The following is a 25,837-nucleotide window of genomic DNA, read 5'->3' as shown; positions in this document are numbered from 1 at the left end:
CACTCGCTGCCCGCACTAAGCCACGAAAGCTGCAGCAGGGGAAGCTGGGCCAGGAAGCCCTGAACTCCAGCTAGGCCAGCAAGCGGCAGCATCCAGATGCAGAAACCAGCACACAGGGTGTGGACAGCACAGGCAGCGGCAGAGACCAGAGAGGAGTGAATGATGCTCCAATAACGCAGAGCAAGCGCAGCTAACATTGAGCAGTAAGTAGTCCAACAGGTTCCCACAAACCCATCAGGGTAAGCAGAGTTGGTGGTGAGCTACATAACTTAACCCAGACCCCTCCACCCTGTTCAAGAAAGACTGGCAACCACAGAAAGAGGGAGGGCAAGGAGTTTAGACTCCTGTTCCTTTCTCCAACAGCCCCCTCCTCCAGGCCATTGAGTGGAGACTGACAGGCGAGTGGGTGCTAACACCCAGCACCCCACCAAAGGGGGTAGGGGTGTCCCTGCTCCCACCTGCCCAACAGCCTCCTCTGCCAGGCCTCTGAAACTGGAGACTGTGGGACACTGACACCCTGCCTTCCATCAGCAAGTGGGGTGTGCAGGAGTCTGGGAGCCAGCATCTGTCTCACCCAAACCTAAACTCTGAGCCAGGCACACTCCTGCTGGGAGTCTCCAGCAAGATAGAACCAAGGGATCCCCCCACAGAGTCACAGACTCTGACTTAGTCAGCAGCAGAACCAATTTGGCTGAGAACCACAGGTATACACAGATTCTCAGAACAACCAGTCCCAAGTCAAGTAAAGACTACCACCTACTGACCACAGAATGAACATACAAAAACAGTTCTTGGGGCCTCGAAAAGCCCAAAGACAAATTAGGACATATATAAATAATCAAAGTCCCACACTAATTCCAAAAGGAAGCAAGAATGAAGGGATAAGAGAGATGTCATCATGCTAAACAATGACACCTGAAGAGACACTAAATATGACTCTATTCAAGGAGAAGATTTTTGATATGAGTAATTAAATTAAGGCAGCATTCCAAAAATAAAAGCAGGAACTTGCCAAAGAACTCTTCAAATTCAAAAGAGAATTGGAAGAAAAGTTTAATACCCTCAGCAGACATGATCAGCTCAGTGTCCATAATTCAAGCAAAAATGGTGGCATTAAGCAGCAGATTGACTGAGATGGAGAATAGGACATCAGTAATGGAAGATAAAATACTAGAGCTGGAACAGAGAATCATGAGCCTGAAAAGATCAGTCAGAATCCATAAGAGATAACTCCATGACCTGGAATATGCAGCCAAGAAATCTAATCTTCGTATAATAGGGATTGATGAGGGGGCCAAGTCTAGGACAAAGGAATGCAACCCTTATTCACCAAAATCATAGAAGAGAACGTCCCCAACTTCAACAGGGAAAATACTTACATTATTGAATGTTTCAGGACTCCAAAGAGGCAAGGAATTGATCTTAAATTCTGCAGAAACAAAGAAAGGGAAAAAACATACAATGGGAAAAAACATAGAATCACAGCAGACCTCTCACACAAACCCTAAATGCAAGAAAAGCTTGGAAAAACATCACTCATGTCCTGAAGACTAACAACTGCCAACCCAGACTGATATATCCAGCTAAATTAGCATTTACATTTGAGGGAAAAACAAGAATATTCCACTCCAAAGAGAAGCTATATGAATACGTGCACACTAAACCAGCATTATGAAAATTATTAATTAATTGAGAACAAATTGTAGAACATCAAGAACCCCCATAAAGAAGCAAATATCTATAATTCACTAAACACAAAAGGGGAAAAAAGAGAAAGAAAGAAACTTAGAAGTAAAAATAAATAATGACAATGGACACTGACCACTTCTCCTTAATTTCCCTAAGTGTGAACGGGCTGAACAATCCAATCAAAAGACACAGAGCAGCAGACTGGATTAAGAAACATCACCTGTATATATGTTGCCTCCAAGAGACCTACCTCACGGCCAAAGACAGAAACAAATTCCAAGGGAAAGGATAGAAATGAATTTTCTACTCCAATGCACCATGCAAAAAAGCAGGAGTAGCAATCTTTACCTCTGACAAAATTAGCTTCTCAGAAAAATCAGAACATAAAGATAAAAACGGCCACTACACATTAGTAAAGGGTAAAATCCAGACCCACAATATTATAAACATTTACTCACCCAACAAAGGAGCACACAAATTCAGAAAACAAACTCTCTTAGAATTACAGAACAAGATAGACTCAAACACAATCATAGAAGGAGACCCCATTACACCACTCTCAACAAATGACAGGTCAACTGAACAAAAGTTAAGCAAAGCAAAGACACCACCAACTTATATGACACCATAGCCCAGCTGGGCTTAACAGATATACATAGAGTCTTTCACCCAAAGGCAAAACTTTTTACATTTTTCTCAGTAGCACCTAGAACACACTCAAAAATGGATATATATAATAGTTCATACAGAAAATTTAAGCAGATACAAGAAGACTGATATAATCCCATGAACTCTATCTGACCAGAGTTGAGTAAGACTAATTCTGAACAATTTAGTCAACCAATATTTATTGTGAATATGATTAAAACATGAGTCACTGGAACGTCAGATTATACCAAATATTCATTTGGCAATATATTTTTACTATTTTTTTGTCAGTCCTGGGTCTTGAACACAGGTACATTGCTGGTGGGAATGTAGACTAGTTCAGGCACTCTGGAAAGCAGTGTGGAATTTTCTTGAAGAACTGAAAATAGACCTTCCCTACGATCCCGACATACCACTTTTGGGAATCTATCCTGAACATCCTGACCCAAAATATTATAAGGACACCTGCTCAGCTATGTTCATGTCTACACTATTTACAATAGCCAGGTGATGGAAACAATCCAGATGCCCTACTATAGATGAATGGATACAGAAAATGTGGTATATATCTACAATGGAATTCTACATAGTTAACAGATAAGATAAAATAATGGCATTCGCAGGGAAGTGGATGAATCTAGAGAGAATCATGTTGAGTGAGACAAGTCAAGAGCGAACGAAAAAAAGGCACATGGTATCCTTAATATGTGGCTATTAGAGCCAAAGATTACAAGAGTGAGGACTCAATATTTGCATACCCAATGCTATGGACACGGTATTGGAAATATAAACATAACTACATAGACATAAAAACCTATGACTCTATAGACATAATATTTTTTTCACAAATTAATATGTACCTATGATATACAAACCCTTAGTCTAATTTTGATTATTTTCTAAAAACTAAGTGCCAGTGATTATATATAGAGATTCCTTTCTTGAACACTTGTTTGTTAAATATGTGATTTGAAATGTGATGTAAAAATAAGTGTCAATAAATTCTTTAATAAAAAATGATAGTTCCAGAGCTTAATGTTTTATCATTTGAAAACTCCAAGGTTCTATTTTTGCCATATTTTCAACTTTGTTGTTTATATATAAAACAATTGCATAGTGATTGCTTTGTTATCTCACTATAAAAGTGCCTGTGTTTTTATTAATTGTTCAGATCAAAGACTAAATCTTTTTCTTAAGTGAATATTATGTAATAATTTATTTGTACACCGTTGTTAATGAAATAGTAAACTATCGATATATTTTAAATATTAATTCATATAATGCTAAATAGAGCTATTATTATTATTATTACTCTTACTATTTGCCATTCCTTGATTTTAACTCAATTCCTTTACATTGTCCTTGGGCTTTAGTGCTCTTCCACTTGAACCAGAGCACATTTTCTAGCATTTTCTGTGTATGTGGTACTGAGGAATTGAACCCAGATTTTTGTGCACTCCAGGCAAGCACCCTACTAGGCTAGGGTCTTGGCACAATTCTGGTATTTGTTTATTGTCAGGTTAATATTTAGAGTTCTATTGTTATATGCCCCAGTAGTGGGTGCATTATTTCTTAAACATTGATTCCCCTTCTCATGATTTTCTCACCCTTTCCCTTTCACAAACTCTTTCCAATCATCTTGTTTTCCCCCTTTCCTTTCCCGGTTTCAAATAAATACATGCAATACAATACACCAAGTCACAAAGTCAGATTGACTTGAGATTTACACTAAGGGGGAAAATGGCAAAAGGACTGCACATAGTACATTGAGAAAAATACGTATTCCAAAATTCATTTTTTAGTCTTATTCTGAGAAAGCTTTTGAGCTATTTTAATCCTCTGCTAGGAGAATCCTAGTTATGTATTAATTATTACAAATGAGGGAAAGTATGGAGCGTATGTCCCCTTGGGTCTGGCTTACTTCAGTTAATATGTTTTTTTCCAAGTGTTTCCATTTCCTTTTATTTCTTTTCTATTTAACTAGAGTGTGATATTTTAAATGGTAAGTTATAACATAATAAATAAACCTGTTAATATTTTTGCCAGTCCTTCGTCTTGAATGCAGGGCCTTGGCACTGTCTTGGGCTTTCTCTACCACTGAAGCCACTGGCTTTTTCTGTGTGAATGGTACTGAAATATAAAGCCCAGGACTTTGGCAAGCATGCTATGACTAGACCACAGTCCTGAACAAAATTTGAATTTAGAATGTGATTTTTTTTAGGATATGAACTATTGGAGTTGATTAAATTCTGCCAAACTTTTATTTATATGTGTCTTCTTATAACCTGCTTTCATAAAATAATTTTGTTTTTTGAGAGATTTTTATCACATATGAATGTGAGACTGTAAAATGTGAAAAAGTCAGTGTACTTTTTTTTAAAAGGTGATCAAGCATTAAGAGAGAGCAAAGAGTTGAGGACCTGTGGAGATGAACTGTGTAGAACATCTTGTCAGGTACCTATACCCTATTTTCACCTCTGTGGATTTGTGGCTTGTGGTCAATATAGTAATGGGGATGGAGTTGTAGAAAACTGTTGTCACCTCACACAACTGGAAATATAAGACACTGTAAGTCCAGAAGAAGTTAGCATATCTTAGCCAGTGTCCTGTAACACAAAAGCAAGTTTTACCTATCCAAGGATATTGAATATGGTGTGTTTTAGGACATCTGTGGACTTGGACTGGAATATGATGGAACATCAACCTTTACCTACATTCATACGCTAACGTATTCATCATAATCACTAATTTAGATTCACAAATTACCAAAAGTACATGAGATAGTGACAAATGATGCAGCCATACAGACAAGTGGAGCAAATGCTGTCATTTGTGTCATAGCTTGTGCACACAATTGTGTGCGGGGGGGGGTGTGGGTTTCTATGTATAGATACAGTAGTTAAGCACAGGAAATTTGCTGAGAAGGCTGTAAGTACGTACATTCAGGAGGACTACAGAAACTCCCAGTGAGGTTTCTGCCAGACCCTTGAATAAGCTCCTAGTGCTCAGAAGTCCCATACTTTCTGCAGCTTCCAGGACCCCAGAGCAACGCAGACTGGACATGTTGTTCTAATCCTAACGAGGTTGACCACTGGGCCAGCCACTCACTGGGGGTAGGGAGTGGGACCTGGGGTGAGGTAGGATGGGGACATATGTAGGGTAAGGAGACAGAGATTCATACCAGGACAGCAACTGGTGGGGAACTTATGCTTAGGAGGGAGAGAAAAATTCAGAGACAGAGATAGAGACAGAAAGAGAAGCTCATGAAGGTGGAGAAACTGAATATTTTCATAGAGATCTGAGGTTCGTGTCTGCCCTGATGGCCCCTCACAGAGACTCAGCTAGTGCAGCACAGTTAGTCTCACAACACTGACTACTCCAACATGAATATGACCTAACAGAATACTTGATATTTTAGATGTTCTGAATGCAGTGTGTGTGTGTGTGTGTGTGTGTGTGTGTGTGTGTGTGTGTGTGTGTGTGTGTATCGTACAAATAGTTTCATTAATGTATCCCAAGTTCATTATGGGAAAAGACCTAAGAGAACTGAAAACCCAGTAGTAATCTCTAGAGATTAGTGGAGTCATTGAAGATCTAATTGGAGGGTGCCTCAAGATGTGACAAAATGCCACCACAGAGGCCATCCACAGAAATATCACAGGACAACATTAATCTCTCATACAATACAATAAATGTCCAAATAGTATGACACTAAAGGTAAGGACCACCAGGATAGAGAAACAAAAGCCATATAATGAAAGACTCTTGCTCTTAATGCACTATGGTATCTCTCATCTCTTTTGCCATCCCTTGGTTATCTCATATTGTTACAATATTTCACCTTCTTATCTGATTTATTTTATGTGTTTAATTGGTTAATTGAAATTGGATAGGGAATGGGCGAAATCAAGAGAAGCAGGGGAGGGTGGGAGGGAAATGGGGACCATGTGATGAAAAATGGCATCAATGTAACCCTTCTATTAATCACAATAACAGAAAGAAAGAAAAAATATCTAACAGAAAGAAGAAACTTGAACCAGAAAAAAAGTAGATGTAGGGGGAGGGAGGGGACAAAGAAAGAAAGAAGGGAAAAACAGTGAAAAAAAGTATGAGAGAGGAAGAAAGAAATACTCTCATCATCATCCATGCTTCCCACAGGTCATCTAAGAGTTGTTTGACATCTCCTGTACCCTGAGGAAATGAGGCTGAAGGATGTTTGACTTCACATAGCCCACTCCCACTGGAAGGTCCATCCCTCCAAAGAAATGAGATGAAACAGTTGTGTAAACTCTATTTCATTAAAAATTAGATTTATCTATCTATTCCATTTAAAAAAAATTAACTAACCAAATCTCTGTGGTATTTGAAATAAAATTCTCACTTGATTATACAGATATGTTTGTGTTTTGTTTGTCTATGTATTTTTCTCTTTGTGTGAAAATATGCATACAGGTGGGTATACATACAAAGGTACATAAATTTATACATATGTACACATTATATACACATACATTATCTATATACACATAAGTATATACATATATGTATAATGTATACACATATATGTATAAGGGTATACATATACTTAAATAATGTGTACATATACACTTATGGATATGTAGATACATTATTTATATATACATATGCATACATTAAGCATAGTTATATGTGTATGCCAATATAAGAATGTATAGGTACATATACATGCATAGATGTGTGTGTGTGTTTGTAGAAATGGGTCTTCCTTGGAAGAAACATTAATCTTATGATTGCAAAAATACACTTTCAATGATTGCTTTCCCAGAAGTTGTCATATGTTTCTGCTCCCATGGCAGAAATTGCCATGTTGTTCCTCAGACAGACAAGAAATAGGAAGAATTTCCTGCTGCCTAATGCCAGAGCAGACTGACTATATTTCAGTGTCATACAATGTATTCTTATTTATTGTTAAATGAATTGGAAGTATGTTAGGGTTCCTTCATTACACCAGGGAACCTTTGTGGGAAGAACCCTGGGAGGAGGTGTCAGGTGGATCACGAAAAAATTATGACAGATTCTCACAAACAGAGCCACTAAATCTTGTAGCCTGTGGAAGAGGTTTATTTTCAGAGTTCCTCAAAGAACTCCAGAGTCTCTACCAATGTAAATACCTAAGGACTCAGTCTTACAATCTGAAGAATCCATGTAGGTACATGATGTCATCGTCTTAATCTATGATGGAGAACTTGCAGTTATGGGATTCAGGTTCAAAGATCAGCAGAGAACAAAATACCCCATATGAACTTTTTCATGTCCATGCGTACCATCCTCATTTATATATTGTTGGAAAACCACATTGACTAATCTACATCCACACTCCCCAAATGATATTTTTAAGATGGGTTACTCCTTTTTGATACATGTAATTTTGTCAGCAAGGAAAACAGAAATTACTAGAGTACACGTAGAGGTAAGATATGCTGCAATTCTTAACGTTTCCTATGACAACTTAGGGAATTTGTAAAATCTGGGATCTGATGACCAGAGGTATATGACATAAGGAGACGATCACTATCCAGAACCTAGGGCTCTATTCCTTGTCCTAGAACATTAAGCAAACAGTGTACAGGACAAAAAGAGAGACAGTATTCCAGGTTATCCCGCAGAGAATTACTGGAAGCCACCATCTTCACTTCCTGTGACCATTGCCAATAAACTGAGATTATGGGTATAGAGGCCCTCTCGATAAATCATTTCAGCTTAAAAATAGAAATTCTTTTGGGTCCTTCAGTGATACATGGCCTAAAGAAGGAGAAATCATGGCGTGCTATTCCTTTACTTCTCACTTGATTTTTTTACCCTAACTCAAGGCTTAAGAGCCAGTTGGAGATGGAATTCACCCAGGGATTTGTGACAAATTAAAACATCTACACATTAAGCTACAAATAGTTTCAATTGTATGTTCAAAGACCATTATGAGTAAAGACCTAAGAGCACTGAAAAGCCATTGAACCCAGTAGTAATCGCTAGAGATTAGTGAAGTAATCTAATTGGAGGGTGCTTCAAGATGTGACAAAATGCTACAACAAATACTAAAGGTTAACATTTATCTTACACAGAAAAAAGAAATGTCAAAAAATTTAACTAACCAAAACTCTATGCTACTTGAAATATGCACTTGAAATGCAGTTTATTCATTTGGTTTATGCACATGTCTTTATGTGTTTGGTTTGTCAATTTCTCCTTCCGTATCTCTGTGTGACAAAGGACTATACATATATAAATACATTTATACAGTATGTATCTACCCACATGTGTGCACATATAGGCATACAGAGTTATACGTGTATACCTATAAATGGGTATGTGTATATGCATTTATAGGTATACCTACACATATAAGTGTGTACATCTATGTGTGTGTTTGTATAGGGGATGGATCCTCATAGGTAAAAACTAAATCTAGCAGTATGCAAAGAAAAAACATACACAGTGGCCTACCTCATACTTGTTTTACTCCTGACTTTGGAGTTAGCAGTTCTAGCATGCACATGTCAATGGCAAGTTTCAGGACACTACTGCTGGAAGAGGGACAGCACCCTGGAGATCTAATCTCTGACCACTAGATACTACTCCTCCCATCTAGCTCCTATTAGGCTGACCTTTAGTAGAAGAGCCAGTGAGGAAGAAGGAAGAAGAGCAAAGAGGTGTTACATGACCTACACACAAAACACACAAAACTGATTTGTGCTTTCTCTCCACACACTTACACAATTATCCTTCTAATTTAATACACACATTCCAGCATTACTGGTCTCCACCATTAATTGCTCCTCCAGTCTCCAGGTTGCAATCATGAATTTTTAACTTCCTGTTGGCAATTACAAACCATTCTGACTTTTTTCTTCTACTTTGTCCATTGATATGAGTATTCAGTGTAAAATATATCTGTTCTGCTTTTTCCATACCTCAAAGCATTCTAGTAATGGTTTTATAAGATTTGATCACACTTGCTCAGTGCTTTTCCATTTCTTTCCCTCTCCATCCTCAATTGTCTCCTTTTCATGGTTACTTTTCCCTAGGTTCAAACTTAAATTTTGGTACTTTTCTCATATATATGTGAGTAGATGGCACTGTATCTATGTACTTTTATTATGTAAAAATACAATATAAATAACACAAACAGAGTATTAGAAAGTACAGTTGGAGATGTAGTCCAAGCATGTTACTCCTCTTAAAACATAGTGCACTGTTTAGCAAAATGAATATGATGAGCAGAACTTCTTAAGGTGGGGTAGGAATATGAATGCAGGAGAGACAGGTGGGAAAAGGCAGTCATATTCAAAGCATACTATTTAAAACTTACCTATTCAACTTGGAGTAGAAATATGATGGGGAAAATGAGTGAGAAGAAGGGAGGGGGCAACATTGACCAAGATGCAATGTACTTGTCAGGAGCTGGAGATATCAGGATCCCAGTGGGAAGCCAGCCTGGCAGCCTGGGCAGTAGAGTCCACAAGACTTATTTCCAACACCACTCAGGCCTTGAACTCAGGCCAAGACACTGACTTTAGGCCCAGAACAAAGCACACACAGGGACATTTGTATGAGCATCCACATCCACACGCTCACACTCACCATTCTCATAACCAGACTTACAGAATCACAACCTCTTTTAAGTAATGATTCTGACATTTAATCCCCCAACCTAACTTCCTTTTCTCAAAAACATAAACACCAGTGGATCTCTTCAAATGTTACTGTTTGTTCAGATGAAAATACCATTTTTAACATGAACATAAATTTATGCTTGTTCCTCTAAACTAAAACATTTTAGAAATACTCACTTATCATTGAAAAGAACCATTCTATTTGTATGTTGGAAAATGAAGTTTGGCATGCAAGTGAAACATGGTGCTAATATTTGCTCACTCCTCTTACAAGCCTTCCACCACAATCTCCAAATCTCCTGTGAATCTACACTCACTGAGCTACTTTTTTGACTCATGAGGAGCCTCAAAACCCCTCTCCATTGAAGGAAGAAGCCCTCTTAAATGATCACGCGAATGGGTATCTCTTCTTGCAGTATTTTCATCTCTTCCTCTCCATTCACATTGTGAGCTGCGGTTATCATCATAATGACTCTTTCCACCATAAGTCCTGGAGAATCTGGTTGTGAAAACATGTTTTTGGACACATTGCTGATATGAACTCAAATATCACCTAAGATAAGTCCAAGTATAGTTATACGTATAAGACACAGAAATGAGGCCTAAAGACAATGTGCTCTAAAGAGAATGGATGTACAATGAACATCCTTCATGGTATAAAAATAATTCTATCACTTCTATTGTCAGTGTAACTGGAAATAATGTGTCCATACTTAAGGGCTGGGGAAAATTTCTTGAGAAAAACAAAATGTATACTCATATAAACACACTGATCCTCAAATTCAATTTGACATTTGCTTCTCAAGATTAATTTAATGGATAAGAAAAGATTTAAATCTATGTATCTTAACTCACAATAAATGCTGCATTACTTTACAGAGGTGTCTGCAATTAATGACTAGAACTAACAGCTATATTCTCAGTACCTTCATGAAATAATTAAATAAAATGTTCAGTACATACTTCATAATTTCCTATTTAAGGCCAAACTATGCTTTTGAAAGTGATATACTGGGGCTGGGAATTTGGCCTAGTGGTGGATTGTTGTCTAGAATGCATGAAGGTCTGGGTTCTGTTCCTCAGTACCACATACATAGGGAAAAAAGCTGAAAGTGGTGCAGAGGCTCAAGTGGTAAACTTATCCTTGAGAAAGTCCAAGGACAGGGCTCAGGCCCTGAGATCAAAACAGGACTGGAAAAAAGGGAAATAGTAAGAACACACTTTCCCAAATAAAAGAAAAGGAAATATTGGGAAATCTTATGTGACATCTTTTTTTATGGCTCATTCTCTTCTGGTCATACAACACAACAAAGACATACCACATGAGTTTTCTATGTCTTTCACAAAACAAAGGCACATTTGAGAATGGAAGGCTCTAGTTAGTTCATAAAGTAAATTTAAAGATTGGGCTGTTGCTCAAGCTATAGACAGAATGACAAAAGAGCACATTTATATGACTTTTAACAAAAACAAACCAATTGCAATACTAACCCTTCAACTTTTTATATTCATCAGAGAGTAGGGATACTCCCCACTCCTCTCTCTTTATTCCCCCCTCTCTCTGTGTCTCTCTGTGTCTCTCTGTGTCTCTCTGTCTCTCTGTCTCTGTCTCTGTCTCTGTCTCTCTCTCTCTCTCTCTCTCTTTCTCTCTCTCTCTCTCTCCCCACCAATGCCTCCATACCTTGTGGAGGGATGTGTGACTTGAGCTCTATGCTCCAGATGTCTACACCTCAAGGCTATTGCTCTATAACTTAAGCTACAGCACTGCTTCCAACTGAGGGCATTATAAATGATTTCTTTCTTTTGCCAGTCCTGAGCCTTAAACTCAGAGCCTGATCAATGACACTGAACTTTTCTCAAGGCTAGAGCTCTACCACTTGAGCCACAGCTCCACTTCCAGCTTTTGTCTATATATGTAGTACCCAGGAATGAAAGCAGGGTCTTCATGCATGCTACGTAAGCATTTCTACCACTAGGCTAAGCTCCCAGCACACGATGACTTTCAAGTGAAAAAAATTGTTGAATGAGTAAGGGCAAAATTTAAAAGTGAATTTAAAAGTATTTTGTGAAGTCAATCTTACTTCTTGAAACGTTTAAAACTAGCTTTCTTATTAGCAGTAAATTTCAGTTCTGCTCATAAGGAAGTGAGTGAGAATTAATTTTGTCTCTACAAACTTCCTGGCTTTCAATCCTATGTGTGTAAGTTTATCTTTTAAAACATTACCAAAGTTCCCTTCAGATGAAGAATGGCCATCGTTTCGTCTTCTTTGGGTCACTGTATTTCTTGAGATAGGTGGTCCGCTCTCTCTACCATGACTGCCATAAGATGGTTTGCCATAAGATGGCTCTACTTTAATTACTTTCCCATCTAACAACTGAAAAAATAAAAATAAAGATTTGACCAGTAATGCCACCTTATTTGCTTTGAGTTTTTTGTTACTACTTCATATTTTCTTGCAAATATGAGAAAGTACAAAGTATATGCTTCATTAACAAGTATTTTCCATCAAGTGGAAGAGCATTCATTTTCCTTAACCTGAATTAAAAGTACAGAGTACTTATTCAGAACACTCTGCTGGTACTGCATTAATGTGTAACACAGAGGAGGAAATGCATAAAACATGAGTTGGATGAAAGAATAAAGCATTAGTTTATGGAGATGCTCACCTGTGCTTCTGCTTGAACTAAAGCAAAATAAATCTCTGATAATAATTCCTCTTGAGCTGTTAAATTTTTGTGTATAGTTATCAAATGAGAAGAAGCCAAAAGAGTCAATTTTTAGAAGGCAGATATATGAAGTAATATCTTTAAGGACAAAGAGGAAGGGCTAAAATATGCAGGCATATACTAGGCAGAGCTTAAACGATAGAAGAATCACAAAAGGTGACAGAATTATGTAAGGAAAAAAAGGAAAACAAGCTACCCCCAGAATAGATAGTGGCTTCAAGACCTTAGAACAGTGATTTAAATTCTACTTGGGTATCAACTTCCATGAGGCTCTTATGTTCAATTAACTAGCAAAACTTTACTACTGACTGAAATAGATCCATCTGTGTGAGGGGAAAATGGAGCATGACCTTGAAGACCTGAATTCCAATGTCAATATAGATAACAGAAAAACTAAACAGGCTAGAGATACATTACCTCTGGAATTTATAATCCTCAAAGACATAGATAGATTTTATTCAAGATAGAAAAAAGTAAGCCATCCATAATAACTACTATAAAATAATAAAAATCATTCTGCTTGAGGAATGCCAAGAATTATAGGAGAGAAAGGATCCATCCATTTGTCCATGTTAGTTTCCATCAAACCCACTTTTCACAAAAATTCTGTGTGACCTTGCCTATGTTCCTTTTAAAGCTTTGATGTCATCGAAATACTTCCATGTTGCTAGGAAATATCCAGGTAATGTGCAGGAGGAGATTAGGAAGATAAACCATCAGTGCAAGATTTTCACACCACGTTAGATGCCACTGTTAGTTAGAAAAATGTAAGGTAGTTTAGACAGTCAAGTAAGCAGTACTTTCAGCTCAAGAAAATATAGCAAATAAGTAGAATATGGGTGCCATGGTCCAAAAAAGAAACACACTTTACTTGGGTAACTGTAATCCCTCTGTACATCATCTTTACTTACACTAACAATAAAAACAATTTGTAAGCATGTAGAGTATCTGTTTAGCAAGCAGAATCTTGTGTTCAAACCCCCAGATTACGCAAAATTGACAGGCAGACAAACCAAACAGTTTGAAGGGCCAGCAGCCTGTCATAGTGGTAGCACTTGGCAAGAATGCATGAGGTCGTGGGCTCAATTCCTAAGTACCATATACACAGAAAAGCCTGAAGTGTTACTATAGATAAACTGGAAAAGCCCTACCCTTGAGCAAAAAGTGTCCTAGGATAGTGCACAGATTCAGATTTTAATTCCCAGGACCGGGAAACAAAAATACTCGAGAGGAACAAACCATCAAAATCTTCACACAACTTGTATTACATTTGATTTATTTTCATTTATTTTATTTTGCATCTCTTTCCTTATCTGTTCTGTTTGTCCTTTTTGCAGGTTTCTTTAAAGTTGTAGCTTTATTTATTTACTTTTTCTAGCTTCCAACTTACAACTCAAGACCTCAAGCTCATTGGACGGCATATACTGCCTGTTACAACTTGAGACAGACTTCTATGACCTGGACTTTTTCTCCTTATTAGGACATGTAGGCTCATGTAGTTGGTACTAAACTCCAGCAGATTTCAGCCATTTCCAATAGCTAGTATTACACAATGATCACTAATGCCCAGCAAGGTCTAATTGATGGAGGGCTAACATACTATTGATAGTGATCTTGGAATAGGAACATGAAACAAGTTTACTCAATAAGCTGTGCACATCTAATTCCTTTCTCAAGATTTTGGTCTCTGTTCCTACAGAGACTTGAACTTGGGACTTGTAAATTGTTGCTCAGGTTTTTCCTAGTCTACTGCTCTCAGCCGTACTGGCTTTTAATTTTGCTTCTTGTAACAGATGATAAAAATATTATTTTTCAATTTTTTTGCCAGGCCTGGGCTTTAACTAGGGGCCTAAGCACTGTCCTTGGGCTTCTCATCCCTAGAGGTCCACCACGTCAGACTCAGCACTTCTTCTGGTTTACTTTCTATGTATGTGGTACTGTTGAATGGAACCCAGGTCTTGGTGAATGCTAGGCAAGCACCCTACCACTAGGCCAAATCTCGGCCCAATTTGTTTGTTTTTAGAGGTCTAACACAATCATCTGTGGCCTCCATGTCCTGACTGCATCCTCTTTTTAAATGAATCCTAAGTTCATGAACTGTGAACCACAGGTACATGTTTGACAGCCATTTCTGAGTATATTACAACACAAAGTGTCAATGGGGCCATATGGCATCATATCACCTTTTCACCACATCATCATATATTATATCTACTGCAGAAAAGAAACCAATTTTGGCAATTGTTGAACAGAAATAAGATAATACTAAAAGATGCTTACTTTTCCATTCATCTCTTTGGCTGCGCACTGAGCATCTGCAGAGTTTTCAAAGGTAATAAAAGCAAAGCCTCTAGACTTCTTAATTTCCCCATGCTTCTGCAAAATAACTGCAATATACAGAAACAGTTTTAATGTATGCAAGAACATGAAGAATAAAACGGCAAACACAGTGATTTCTTTTTAATATTATGCTGATAGGCACAGCAGTCAAAGCTTTCTTGACATCCATCCCTGTTACACATTCACTAATATTTCAGTAACAACAAGCCCATCACATTTCACATGTTTCCACAACACATTTGTTATTTTCTTCTTCAGTGCTATGAGATGCTTAGGGCATTGTAGTGAGTCAGTGCTTCATTTAAAATGTAGTATTTGTCTTTCAAGTTTGAAGAACAGACATTTTATTTGAACAATATTAAGATTATTATTTCATGTATTTAACATCTATTTACCCACACAGAGGCTTAAGCAAAGACCTACCTTCTGCTATGTGTCCAAACACACAAAAGATCCCTTCAAGGGCCTTTTCACTGGTGTCTGCACTAAGGCCTCCTACAAACAGTTTCCTAGGCTGATCAGATGCCATCCTTTTCCTGTAAGGTACACACACACACACACACACACACACAAACACATCCACACACTCACACACACACACACACACACACACACACAAAACCAAACAAAAAAATCAAAATCGAAGGTTTTCAGTGTGCTTAATACTCTAGTCAAAGAACCTGAAAAACCAGACCTTAATGAGTCTTACTTGAAACAACAAAATTTGTCATATATAAAGCACCGCTATCGCTGGCCTATTAGGCCACAGTAAGAAGATTTAGAAGATTGTGATAAATTTATTGCATGTACAAATCTAAGAATTGAAATGTTCAGGGTGTCACTATTTCACTGGAACATGTTATATATTTGTGGGATACAAGAGAGAAGACCAGACTAGGCAAATCAGAGTAGTTCATATGTACAGTGTTCATACTTCATTTCTCAGTAAGAGCACACTGCATGTAGTGTGTGCAGTTTCAAAAATATAAGGACTCATAAACTCTCCATCACCATTTTATTTATTTATAGTTTTAAACTTTTTGCCAGTCGTGGGGTTTGAACTCAGGGCCTGAGCACTACCCTTGCACTTTCTCAAGGCTGGAGCTCTGCCACTTTTATCCACAGCAGCACTTCTGGCTGTTTTTTTTTAATGTATGTGGTACCGAAGAATCGAACCGGGTCTTGGTGCATGTAAGGCAGGCTCTGCACCACGAGGCCAAGCTCTTGGCATCTGTATCGGCCTTTTAGAGTGACTTTTGCATCCCTCAGCAGTTCCACAATTACTAAAGACAGCATGTAGCCGTTAACTCCAGCAAGGCAGGAAGGAAACAATTCCTCTGAAGTTGTGCAAGATGTAGGCACGTGTCATGTATGTTTCCTCTGTCTCCATTTAACACAGCCCTGGTGAGACTCTGTTCTCCAGCTCAGCCCCAGCGAACCGGGAGTGGTTGCGTGGCTCAGGTGGTTGAGCGCCATAAGGGACAAGAGGTCAGGGGCAGCAAATAGGCCCAGGGTCCAGGCCCAACCCACCAGCCACCGCCACCCCCCGCCCCAAACATCATGACACACCCCCACCCCAACTCATCACCCACACTCAGCACCGCACCCTGTAGGTAGCTTGAAAATCGCCATTACAAGATGGCGTCGATTTCCCCTGTTTGCCTTTTTGTTTTGAATCTGTTGATTCGTGAAGTTCAGGAAATAGAATGCCTAGTCACGCTCCTCCTGTGTGATCGGAAGTCTGCCTGCCGCCATATTAGGGTCTGCCCAAAGTGTGCTGTATGCGTGCTGTTATATGATTGGCTTGTTTATAAGAGGAAGCAAAACTGATTGGTTAAGAGAGCCTTATAAGGGGACGTTAAGAGGAAGTGGGAAGAGAAACGAGAGGGAGACGGGAGGAGAGAGAAACTGCGAGCAGGCTGAATAAAACGTGGCTTGAGAAGAAGTCCTAATTGTTGCGATTTTCCTTGCAGGCCGAGGGGATCGCAACAACTGGTGGCCCGTACGGGGAGGACTTCAGAACTCAAGGTGGTGCACCGGTAAGTCCCAGGTAAGAGGGACCAATTTATTTTGCTCTCTTCTGTAGGTAAAGAGAGAGCGGAGAAAAGCTCTGGAATGGGAGCCTCAGAATCGTCACAGTTAGTGACTGCTCTTGACGCACTACTGCACACTAAGAATTTGAAAGTGAAACAAAGTATCTTGAGACTTTTCCTCCTTAATGTGGAGGAGGTAGCCTCTTGGTTCTCTGTGTCAGGAAATGTGTTGCTGCCTACTTGGGATAAGTTAGGGAGAGACTTGGACACTGCGGCAGATCAAGGACGTCTAAGGCCCGGAGTAAAACCCATTTGGAAACTAGTTAGGAGCTGTTTGTCTGATGAGTGCTGCTCCGGCGCGCTAGTGGAAGGAAAAATAGCATTGGAGGAATTTAAGGAGGAAAGGTCAGAATCCAGGAGCGAGAATTCAGGGGAGGATCGAATGATTCCTTCTATTTATCCCCCCCTTGCCACCTGAAAATATGCAGGAGGAGTATGACCTGGAAGAGCCTGCATTAGGTGCAGTATCCTGGCTTAGTGCTATCTGAGACTGGAAAAGGTCGCGTAAGAGGTTGGACCTTAATACAGGGCAGGAAGTTCCTCATTTTGAGGCGCTGCCCCTGCCCCTTCCTTTTCCTCCTCCTCCTACCCCGCCTGTTCCGGGAGTTGGACGTTCCTGAGCTCCAGAAGTGTGGAAACAAGTACAAAAGGAACTCTGTCTAGGATGCCCTGTTTTTGAAGGACCCAACAATCAGAGATATCATGAGCCCATAGATTTTAAAACCATTAAAGCACTGTCCGAGTCAGTCCATGCCTATGGAGTGGGAGCCTCCTTTACTGTAGCTCAGGTAGAGAGTCTTAATAGAAACTGCATGACCCCGGCTTGTCTTAGCCCCAGGCAATACCTGGACTGGAGAGCTTTTGTTATGGAGTATGCTACTGAACAAGCTGCAATTAATGCAAATCAGGGAAGGCCCTATTGGAATAGAGATATGCTGTTAGGATTGGGAAATTTTGTTAACAATCAGAATGGATTTCCAGCTGATGTCTATGGCCAGATTAACCAGATAGGCATTAGGGCATGGAAGGCTCTTCCTAATAGAGGGGAAGTAGCAGGAAATCTTACTAAAATTATTCAGGGACCTTTAGAACCTTTTTCTGATTTTGTCGCCTGAATGGTTGATGCAGCTGGAAAAATCTTTGGGGACGCAGATAGGGCCATGCCCCTTATCCAACACTTAGTATTTGAGCAGTGTACCAAAGAATGCAGAGCAGCAATCACCCCATACAAAGTAAAAGGTATTGAGGTGTGGATGAAAGTATGTAGAAAGATTGGAGGACCCCTTACCAATGCTGGTTTAGCCGCCGCCGCAGTACAAATGACAAGACAGGGACAAAAGGGAAGCAATGCCTGCTATAAATGCGGTAAGCTAGGTCATATGAGAAAAAACTGCCCAGAGAAAAATGGTAGAGGGGGTGCGGAAAATCAGCCTCAAGGACACCCTCTGCCAGGTCTTTGCCCCTGGTGCAAGAAAGGCAATCACTGGGCCAATGAATGCAGGTCAGTAAAGGACAAAGAAGGGCGGCTTTTACCTCCACTCAACGAGCAGGGTTCAAAAAACGGGTACCGGGGCCCACATCCCCAGGGCCCTCAAATATATGGGGCAATGACATCTGCCTCCAGGCCAGTAACAGAGACATGGCCAACCCTTCGGCATCCGAGCCAGCAAGGAGAGCCACTCCTGGGTCAGCAGGACTTGTCCTCTGTTCTACCACCAGTCTCATATTAACCCCAAAAATGGGAGTCCAATTAGTGGACTCGATCTCAAGGGCCCCCTCCCTACAGGTACGGTGGGTCTTTTAATTGGCCGTTCCTCTTCCACCTAAAAGGCCTTAGAATTCACCCTGGAGTAATAGATTCTGACTATCAAGATATAATCAAAATCATGGTGGAATCCCCCCAGGGAGTTTCAGCCATCTTGCCTGGGGACCACATAGCTCAATTATTCTTACTTCCTAGCTGTCATAAACTATTCTCTGCAAAAAATATTAGTCGAGGAAATCGAGGCTTCGGTTCCTTGGGAAGCAATGCAGCCTATTTATCCATGGATCTTGAAGAACGACCTGTCCTACAACTATTAGTAGATGGAAAGTCTATTTTAGGATTGCTGGATACTGGAGCAGATAAAAGTATTATTTCTAATCAGGATTGGCCAAGAGCCTGGCCAATACAGGTTGCTTCGCAGTCATTACAGGGATTAGGCTATGCATCTACCCCAAACATGAGTGCGGCTATGTTGCATTGGCAGGATCAGGAGGGACATAGTGGACTTTTCCAGCCCTATGTGGTCTCTATACCCATATCCCTTTGGGGTAGAGACATCCTAAGACAAATGAAGTTCAAACTTACCAATGATGCTCCTAGCAAAGCAGAAAAAATCATGTCAAAGATGGGTTACCAACCGGGTCTTGGATTAGGGAAACAATTACAGGGACGTACTTCTCCTATCCCAGTAATACAGCTTTCTAAACACCAAGGTCTGGGTTTTTCTTAGGGGCCGCTGAGGAGACCATGCCCATCCAGTGGAAGACAGAGGACCCTGTGTGGGTTCCTCAGTGGCCACTTCCCTCTGAAAAATTACTTGCAGCCCAAGCCCTGGTACGTGAACAGTTGGAGTTAGGACATGTCCGCCCCTCAGTGTCTCCCTGGAATACTCCCATATTTGTTATCAAAAAAAAATCTGGAAAATGGCGACTATTACATGATTTGCGAGCAATCAATAACCAAATGCAAATCATGGGGCCTGTTCAACGAGGACTGCCTTTACTTTCTACTTTGCCTCGAGAATGGCCCATAATTGTTATTGATATAAAAGATTGCTTTTTTCCATTCCGCTGAATAGTATGGACACTTGTAGGTTTGCTTTTACCCTACCCTCTATAAACCAAAAGAGCCCAGACGAGCATTTTGAATGGGTTGTGCTGCCTCAGGGAATGGCCAATAGCCCCACCTTGTGTCACTTGTATGTACATGCAGCTTTAATTCCTGTTCGGGAGAAGTTTCCATCGGTGCGGTGCTTGCACTATATGGATGATATCTTGTTGGTTTCCAAAGATCAAAACATATTGGATAAGGCTTTTGCCACATTAATTAACTGCCTGGAAAATAGAGGATTATCCATAGCCCCAGAAGGATAGGATAGTGCAATACTTAGGAAGTAAAATAACATCCCAAAAAATAAGGCCTTTGAAATGGCAATTGCAAAAAGACCACCTTAAGACTTTGAATGATTTTCAGAAACTTTTGGGAGACATTAATTGGGTTCAAACCTCCTTGCCTATGAGTAATAGTGAATTGAAGCCCTTATATGATTTATTGCAAGGTTCATCTGCATTGGACTCACCAAGAGAATTAACCTCTGCGGCTAGAAAAGTCTTAGAAATTTTAGAAGAAAAACTAAATTTGACATTTTTACAAAGAATAGAACCAGGGCGAGAAATTTCTTTAATTATCCTAGCCTCATTTCAGCAGCCTACAGGAGTGTTATGGCAGGATGGACCTTTAGCATGGATCCATCCGAAAATGTCCCCTGTCAAATCTATTGAATATTATCCCACGGCAGTTGCCAATTTATCTATTTTAGGAATTAAATTTAGTATAGAACATTGCGGCTATCAGCCTAATTTTCTTATAGTTCCATATAATACCCAGCAAGTTCAGGCTGTAAATGTCACCATTGATGAATGGTCTATTTTAAATTGTATGTTTATTGGAAAAATTGATAATCACTATCCCAAAAATCCTTTTTTACAATTCTTTAAGGAACATCCAATTGTTTTTCCAGTAATTACTGCCAAGCAACCCATACCCGGAGCAGTTAATATTTTTACTGATGGTTCCAAAAATGGGTTGGGACCCTATTTGGTTGAGGGTCAGGAACCAGTATTATGTCAGTTTCAGCCTGGGTCGGCACAACAAATAGAATTGCAGGTTGCTATTTCTGTATTTAGAAATTGTTCCTTTTCTTTTAATATCATTTCTGATTCTGCATATGTAGTTAATGCTTTGCAGTTTTTAGAAGCTGCAGGACCCATAAGTAAAAGTAGCACTGTATGTAATTTGTTTAGGCAATTGCAGGAACTAATTTGTGCTCGCAAAGCCCCCTTTTTCCCATTGCATATACGTGCCCACACAGGTTTGCCTGGGCCCCTAAGTCTAGGCAACGATGTAGTGGATAAGTGTACGCGTATGCAAATGGCTTTTGCTGTATTTACCCCAGAAGTGCAGGCCCAAGAATTTCATAGTCAACTTCATGTTAATGCTCGCACCCTGCAATCTTGGTTTAAATTGTCTTGTCAAAATGCCAGGCATATTATATTAAATTGCCCAAAATGTGTTACCCATCTTCCAGTTGTGCCATTAGGTGTCAATCCCCGTGGCTTACTTCCCTTAAAAATTTGGCAAATGGATGTTACTCATGTTACAGAATTTGGGAAGTTAAAATATTTACATGTTTCAGTTGATACATGTTCAGGAATTATTCATGCTACCCCTTTAGGGGGAGAGACTACTCATCATGTAATTATTCATTGTCTGGAAGCTTGGGCTTCCTGGGGAATGCCTTATCTTATTAAAACAGATAATGGTCCTGCCTGTACAAGTAAACAATTTGGTGCCTTTTGCCAAACCATGGGAGTGCAGGTTTCCCATGGATTGCCTTATAACCCTCAAGGTCAGGGTATTGTGGAACGAGCTCATCGCACCCTAAAAATTTATTTACAAAAACAAAAAGGGGGAATTGGGTATAAAAGGACACCAAAAGAAAGAACTTCTTTAGCCCTTTTTACTATAAATTTTTTAAATTTGGATATTCAAGGCCATTCTGCCATGGAGCGGCACACCACTCCAATTAAAGGGCAATTCAAGGGATTGGTAAAGTGGAAGGATATATTAACTGGCCAATGGAATGGGCCAGACCCCATACTCTCATGGGTACGAGGAACAGTTTGTGTGTTTCCACAGGACTCACAGGATCCTATTTGGGTGCCGGAATGACTGGTGAGAAAGTCGCAAGAAAATGATCGCAAAGAAGATACTGCTGATAGCATTACTCTGCCCACTGGTGGAGCCTCGTCTACTATGGGCCATGATGAAGACGTTCCCATTACCGATGCCCGTGACTAGTACCTCTAGAGTTTTTCCATATTTGTTTACTGCCAATGGTTCATTACAACTTCCTTATGTCCCTTTTAGTTCGGAGTTAGGAAATTATAGTTTAGCCATGCATTTGGAAGCGACATTATGTTTTGTTGTATCTCAAAATGCTACTAATGGTGATTGTATACAGCTGGATAAGCAAGAGATAGGAGTGTTTGCAAAAAATGTTTCTCAGGATAAACGTGTAGTAAGTCTTACTGCCCTAGCTCCCTTAGCCCCTTATTCGGAGTTTTTAGGGAATGCCAAAGTTCCTTTATTGTATCCTAGGTGTAAGTCAAAATTGGTATGGCCGTGGGAGTGGACAGGATGCCAGAGTTCCAGAGCAGTGGGATTAAAACCTGGTTTTGCTTTTACCCCTTTTATTGCTAAATTTGCCAATAGTACTTTTGTTAGTAATTATAATTTTACCTATCATTTACCTCGTTATTCTCACCCTGAGAATCCCTTTAATGTTTGGTTAATTTGTGGAAAATATGCTTGTAGTAGTGCTAATGCCTTGGCCTTTTTGCAAGATGGGATGATTCGTTATTGTAATTATACTTGTACAAATTCTAATTGTATGATGTCAGATGGTTCAATTTATAATGATCATGTTAGATACAATTCTTCCTGCAAATACCAGGCCAATTTTGATGCTAGCCCTGTTTGTGTTTGGCCTCCTTTTATGTTTCTTGTTTTTGATTATAATATTGTTAATGGTTCTTTTTTAAATTGTTCACAAAATCGATGTTATTTGAGCCAATGTTGGAATGCTAGTCTGTTTTATGCTGTTGTGGTTATGAGATTGCCAACATTTCTTCCTGTTCCGGTCCAAGTGCAAGAGAAGGACTTGATTGTAAAGTTAAAGCGACCGAGGCTGCTTTGGTTGTCTTGATCTTGTCTTTGATCTCAACAGCTGCTGCTAGTGCTGTTGCCCTGGTGACATCGGTTCAAACAGCTGCGACCGCAAATAGACTATCCGAGCCTGTTTCTCAAGCGATGGACACACAGATACAAGTTAATCATCGCAGATTTATGGTGTTAAATCAGAGAGTGGACTTACTGCAGGAACAGTTGGATCTTGTATATAGTTATGCTCAACTTACTTGTGTGGGTACGGGTAGTGGATTATGTATTACTCCTTTGACTTATGATAATTTTTCTCATGCTGCCAATTTGTCTAGAAGGTTAGGGAAAATGTTGACGGAATCCTGGTCTTTGGAATTTGAAAATCTTACCGATCAGTTGCGCTATGAAATTATGATTGTTAATACCACACGGGTGAATATTGCCACTGGGGAAGATTTTGTAAATTAGGTTTCCAGTTCTTGTAATTGGATTAAGGAATGGGCAGGATGTGTATCTTTAATTGTATTGTTGAACGTGGGTCTAGGCATTTTGTGTTGGATTGTGTTTGCATTACGCAGACAAATACTGAGGCAGAGGAAGCGCAATCAACTGATAATACAACAGGCATTAATGGCTATCACTATGGAACAACCCCCCCAGGTATGGTTAAGCATGCTGGACCAGTAGTCAAAGACGGGTAAGTGAGGAGATTGGTCTTAATACCAACCTAAGAAAGACCACAATGCTCAAGTATCTTGTGTCCATGACGGGTAAGGATCAAGAGGCATCTCCCCAACCTAAGACAGGCATGGTCCCTTGCTACTGTGGTGGGAATGACAGGAGGTTCTGCAGGCCTCGTGCCCTTCCTACTACAAATAAACAAAAAAGGGGGAGATGTAAGTAGCCAGAAAATCGCCATTACAAGATGGGGCCGATTTCCGCTGTTTGCCTTGTTGTTTTGAATCTGTTGATCCGTGAAGTTAAGGAAATAGAATGCCTAGTCACGCTCCTCCTGCGTGAACGGAAGTCTGTCTGTTGCCATATTAGGGTCTGCCCAAAGTGTGCTATATGCGTGCTGTTATATGATTGGCTTGTTTATAAGAGGAAGCAAAACTGATTGGTTAAGAGAGCCTTATAAGGCAAGGTTAAGAGGAAGTGGGAGGAGAAACGAGAGGGAGACGGGAGGAGAGAGAAACTGTGAGCGGCCTGAATAAAAAGTGGCTTGAGAAGAAGTCCTAATTGTTGCGATTTTCCTTGCCGGCCGAGGGTATCTCGACAGCACTGCACGACCACAGCACAGCACCACCTCGGGCCCTCCACCCCACCTCACCACCCGAGCTTCCACCACACCCTCTTCCACCACACCCGCTATTCCCGCTTCACCACTCACACCCCACCTAAGCACACACCCCACCTCACCACCCGGGCCTCCTGCCACCCCCCATTCCCGCTTCACCACTCACACCCACCTCACCACACACCTCACGACCCGGGCCTCCACTGCACCCGCCATTCCTGCTTCACCACTCACACCCCACCTCACCACGCACCCCACCTCACCACACACACCACCTCACCACCCAGGCCTCCACCAAACCCGCCATTCCCGCTTCACCACGCACCCCACCTCACCACACACCCCACCTCACCACCCGGGCCTCCTTCCACCGCCATTCCCGCTTCACCACTCACACCCCACCTCACCCCGCACCCCACCTCACCACCCCGGGCCCTCCACCCCGCCCCAGTCCACCTCACCTCCGACCGCACGGAACCGCACACCGCACCTCCCCAGCTGCCCCTCCCACCGCAGCGCACTGCACCCCGCACCCCACCCCTCGGCCCCCTCACCACCCAGCCCACCGCACGTCCCGCCCCGCCCCCCAAAATGGCGGACCGTGGTTTGGGCAAGTGGGGAGAGCATTCGCTGTGGGAAAATCCCCGTCGCAGGAAGCCAGAGCCCCTCACAGCAGGCCGAAGGCTTTCTAGACAACGGAGATTCTCCGCCGCAGACGTGGTTTTCCGCTGCTTTTCCTCGGGGACACCACAGAGTGTAAGCCCATCCCCCACTCGGGACAACTTCCAGCTCCGCGGGGTTTCCTTCCACGGAACCGGGCCCCAAGCCGGCTTTTAGCAGCCTGTGAGGCCCCGCTCCTCCCGACCCCCAGCCAACAATACCTTTTCGTGCACAGGTGAATCAGTGTCTACCGTGCTGAAAGGATGTGTCTAGGACGTCCGGTAAAACCTGAGGTACAACTCTTACAACGTCGGCGCCACAACGATTTCTCTCTTCACGGGAGAGGATTCAGCTTCGGACAGTCCCTGCCGCCGCTCAGAAATCGGTGCTGTACCCGTGTTCCTGTATTTCTTACCTTCTTTCCGGAGTCTCTATGGTGACGCGATGACCCGCTTCCCGCTTCCCGCTTCAGCGACCGCCCCCGCCTCGGCCCCACCCATTTGGCGTCCTGAAGGTCCCGGATGTAAGGGGCCAAGCGGTTGAGGAAGTCGGCATCGTGGGCGCTGTAACACGAAGGGGTGGGCCGCCGAGGGATTCTCGAGTTTTGGGCTCCACCGCGAGGGGAGGCAAAAGTAAAATGAAATGCTCACTGTGAATGATGGTCCTTCTTCCCTGCCATTCCTTCACTATCAGCAAAGCTTGAGGAAGAGCCAGATGGCCTGGTACTAAAGAGCCGGTGAATCCCCCC

The 25,837-nt window shown here is 41.1% G+C and overlaps 1 protein-coding gene across 1 annotated transcript; it reads right to left on the bottom strand.

Moving 5' to 3' along the window:
• Positions 1-10,366: 10,366 nt before the first annotated feature.
• On the bottom strand, positions 10,367-25,604 carry LOC150040284 (RNA-binding motif protein, X chromosome-like). Its single transcript, XM_090327342.1, has 5 exons — positions 25,396-25,604; positions 15,477-15,589; positions 14,994-15,100; positions 12,211-12,361; positions 10,367-10,485 (listed from the first exon to the last, which is right to left on the bottom strand). The coding sequence occupies exons 2-5, from the start codon at positions 15,580-15,582 to the stop codon at positions 10,367-10,369; spliced, it is 483 nt and encodes a 160-aa protein (XP_090183468.1). The 5' UTR covers positions 15,583-15,589; positions 25,396-25,604.
• Positions 25,605-25,837: the final 233 nt, after the last annotated feature.

The sequence above is a fragment of the Megascapheus bottae genome, chromosome Y, assembly GCF_031878675.1.
Source record: "Megascapheus bottae isolate mThoBot1 chromosome Y, mThoBot2.hap1, whole genome shotgun sequence".
NCBI lineage: Eukaryota > Metazoa > Chordata > Mammalia > Rodentia > Geomyidae > Megascapheus > Megascapheus bottae.
This window is presented reverse-complemented; position numbering and strand designations above follow the sequence as displayed.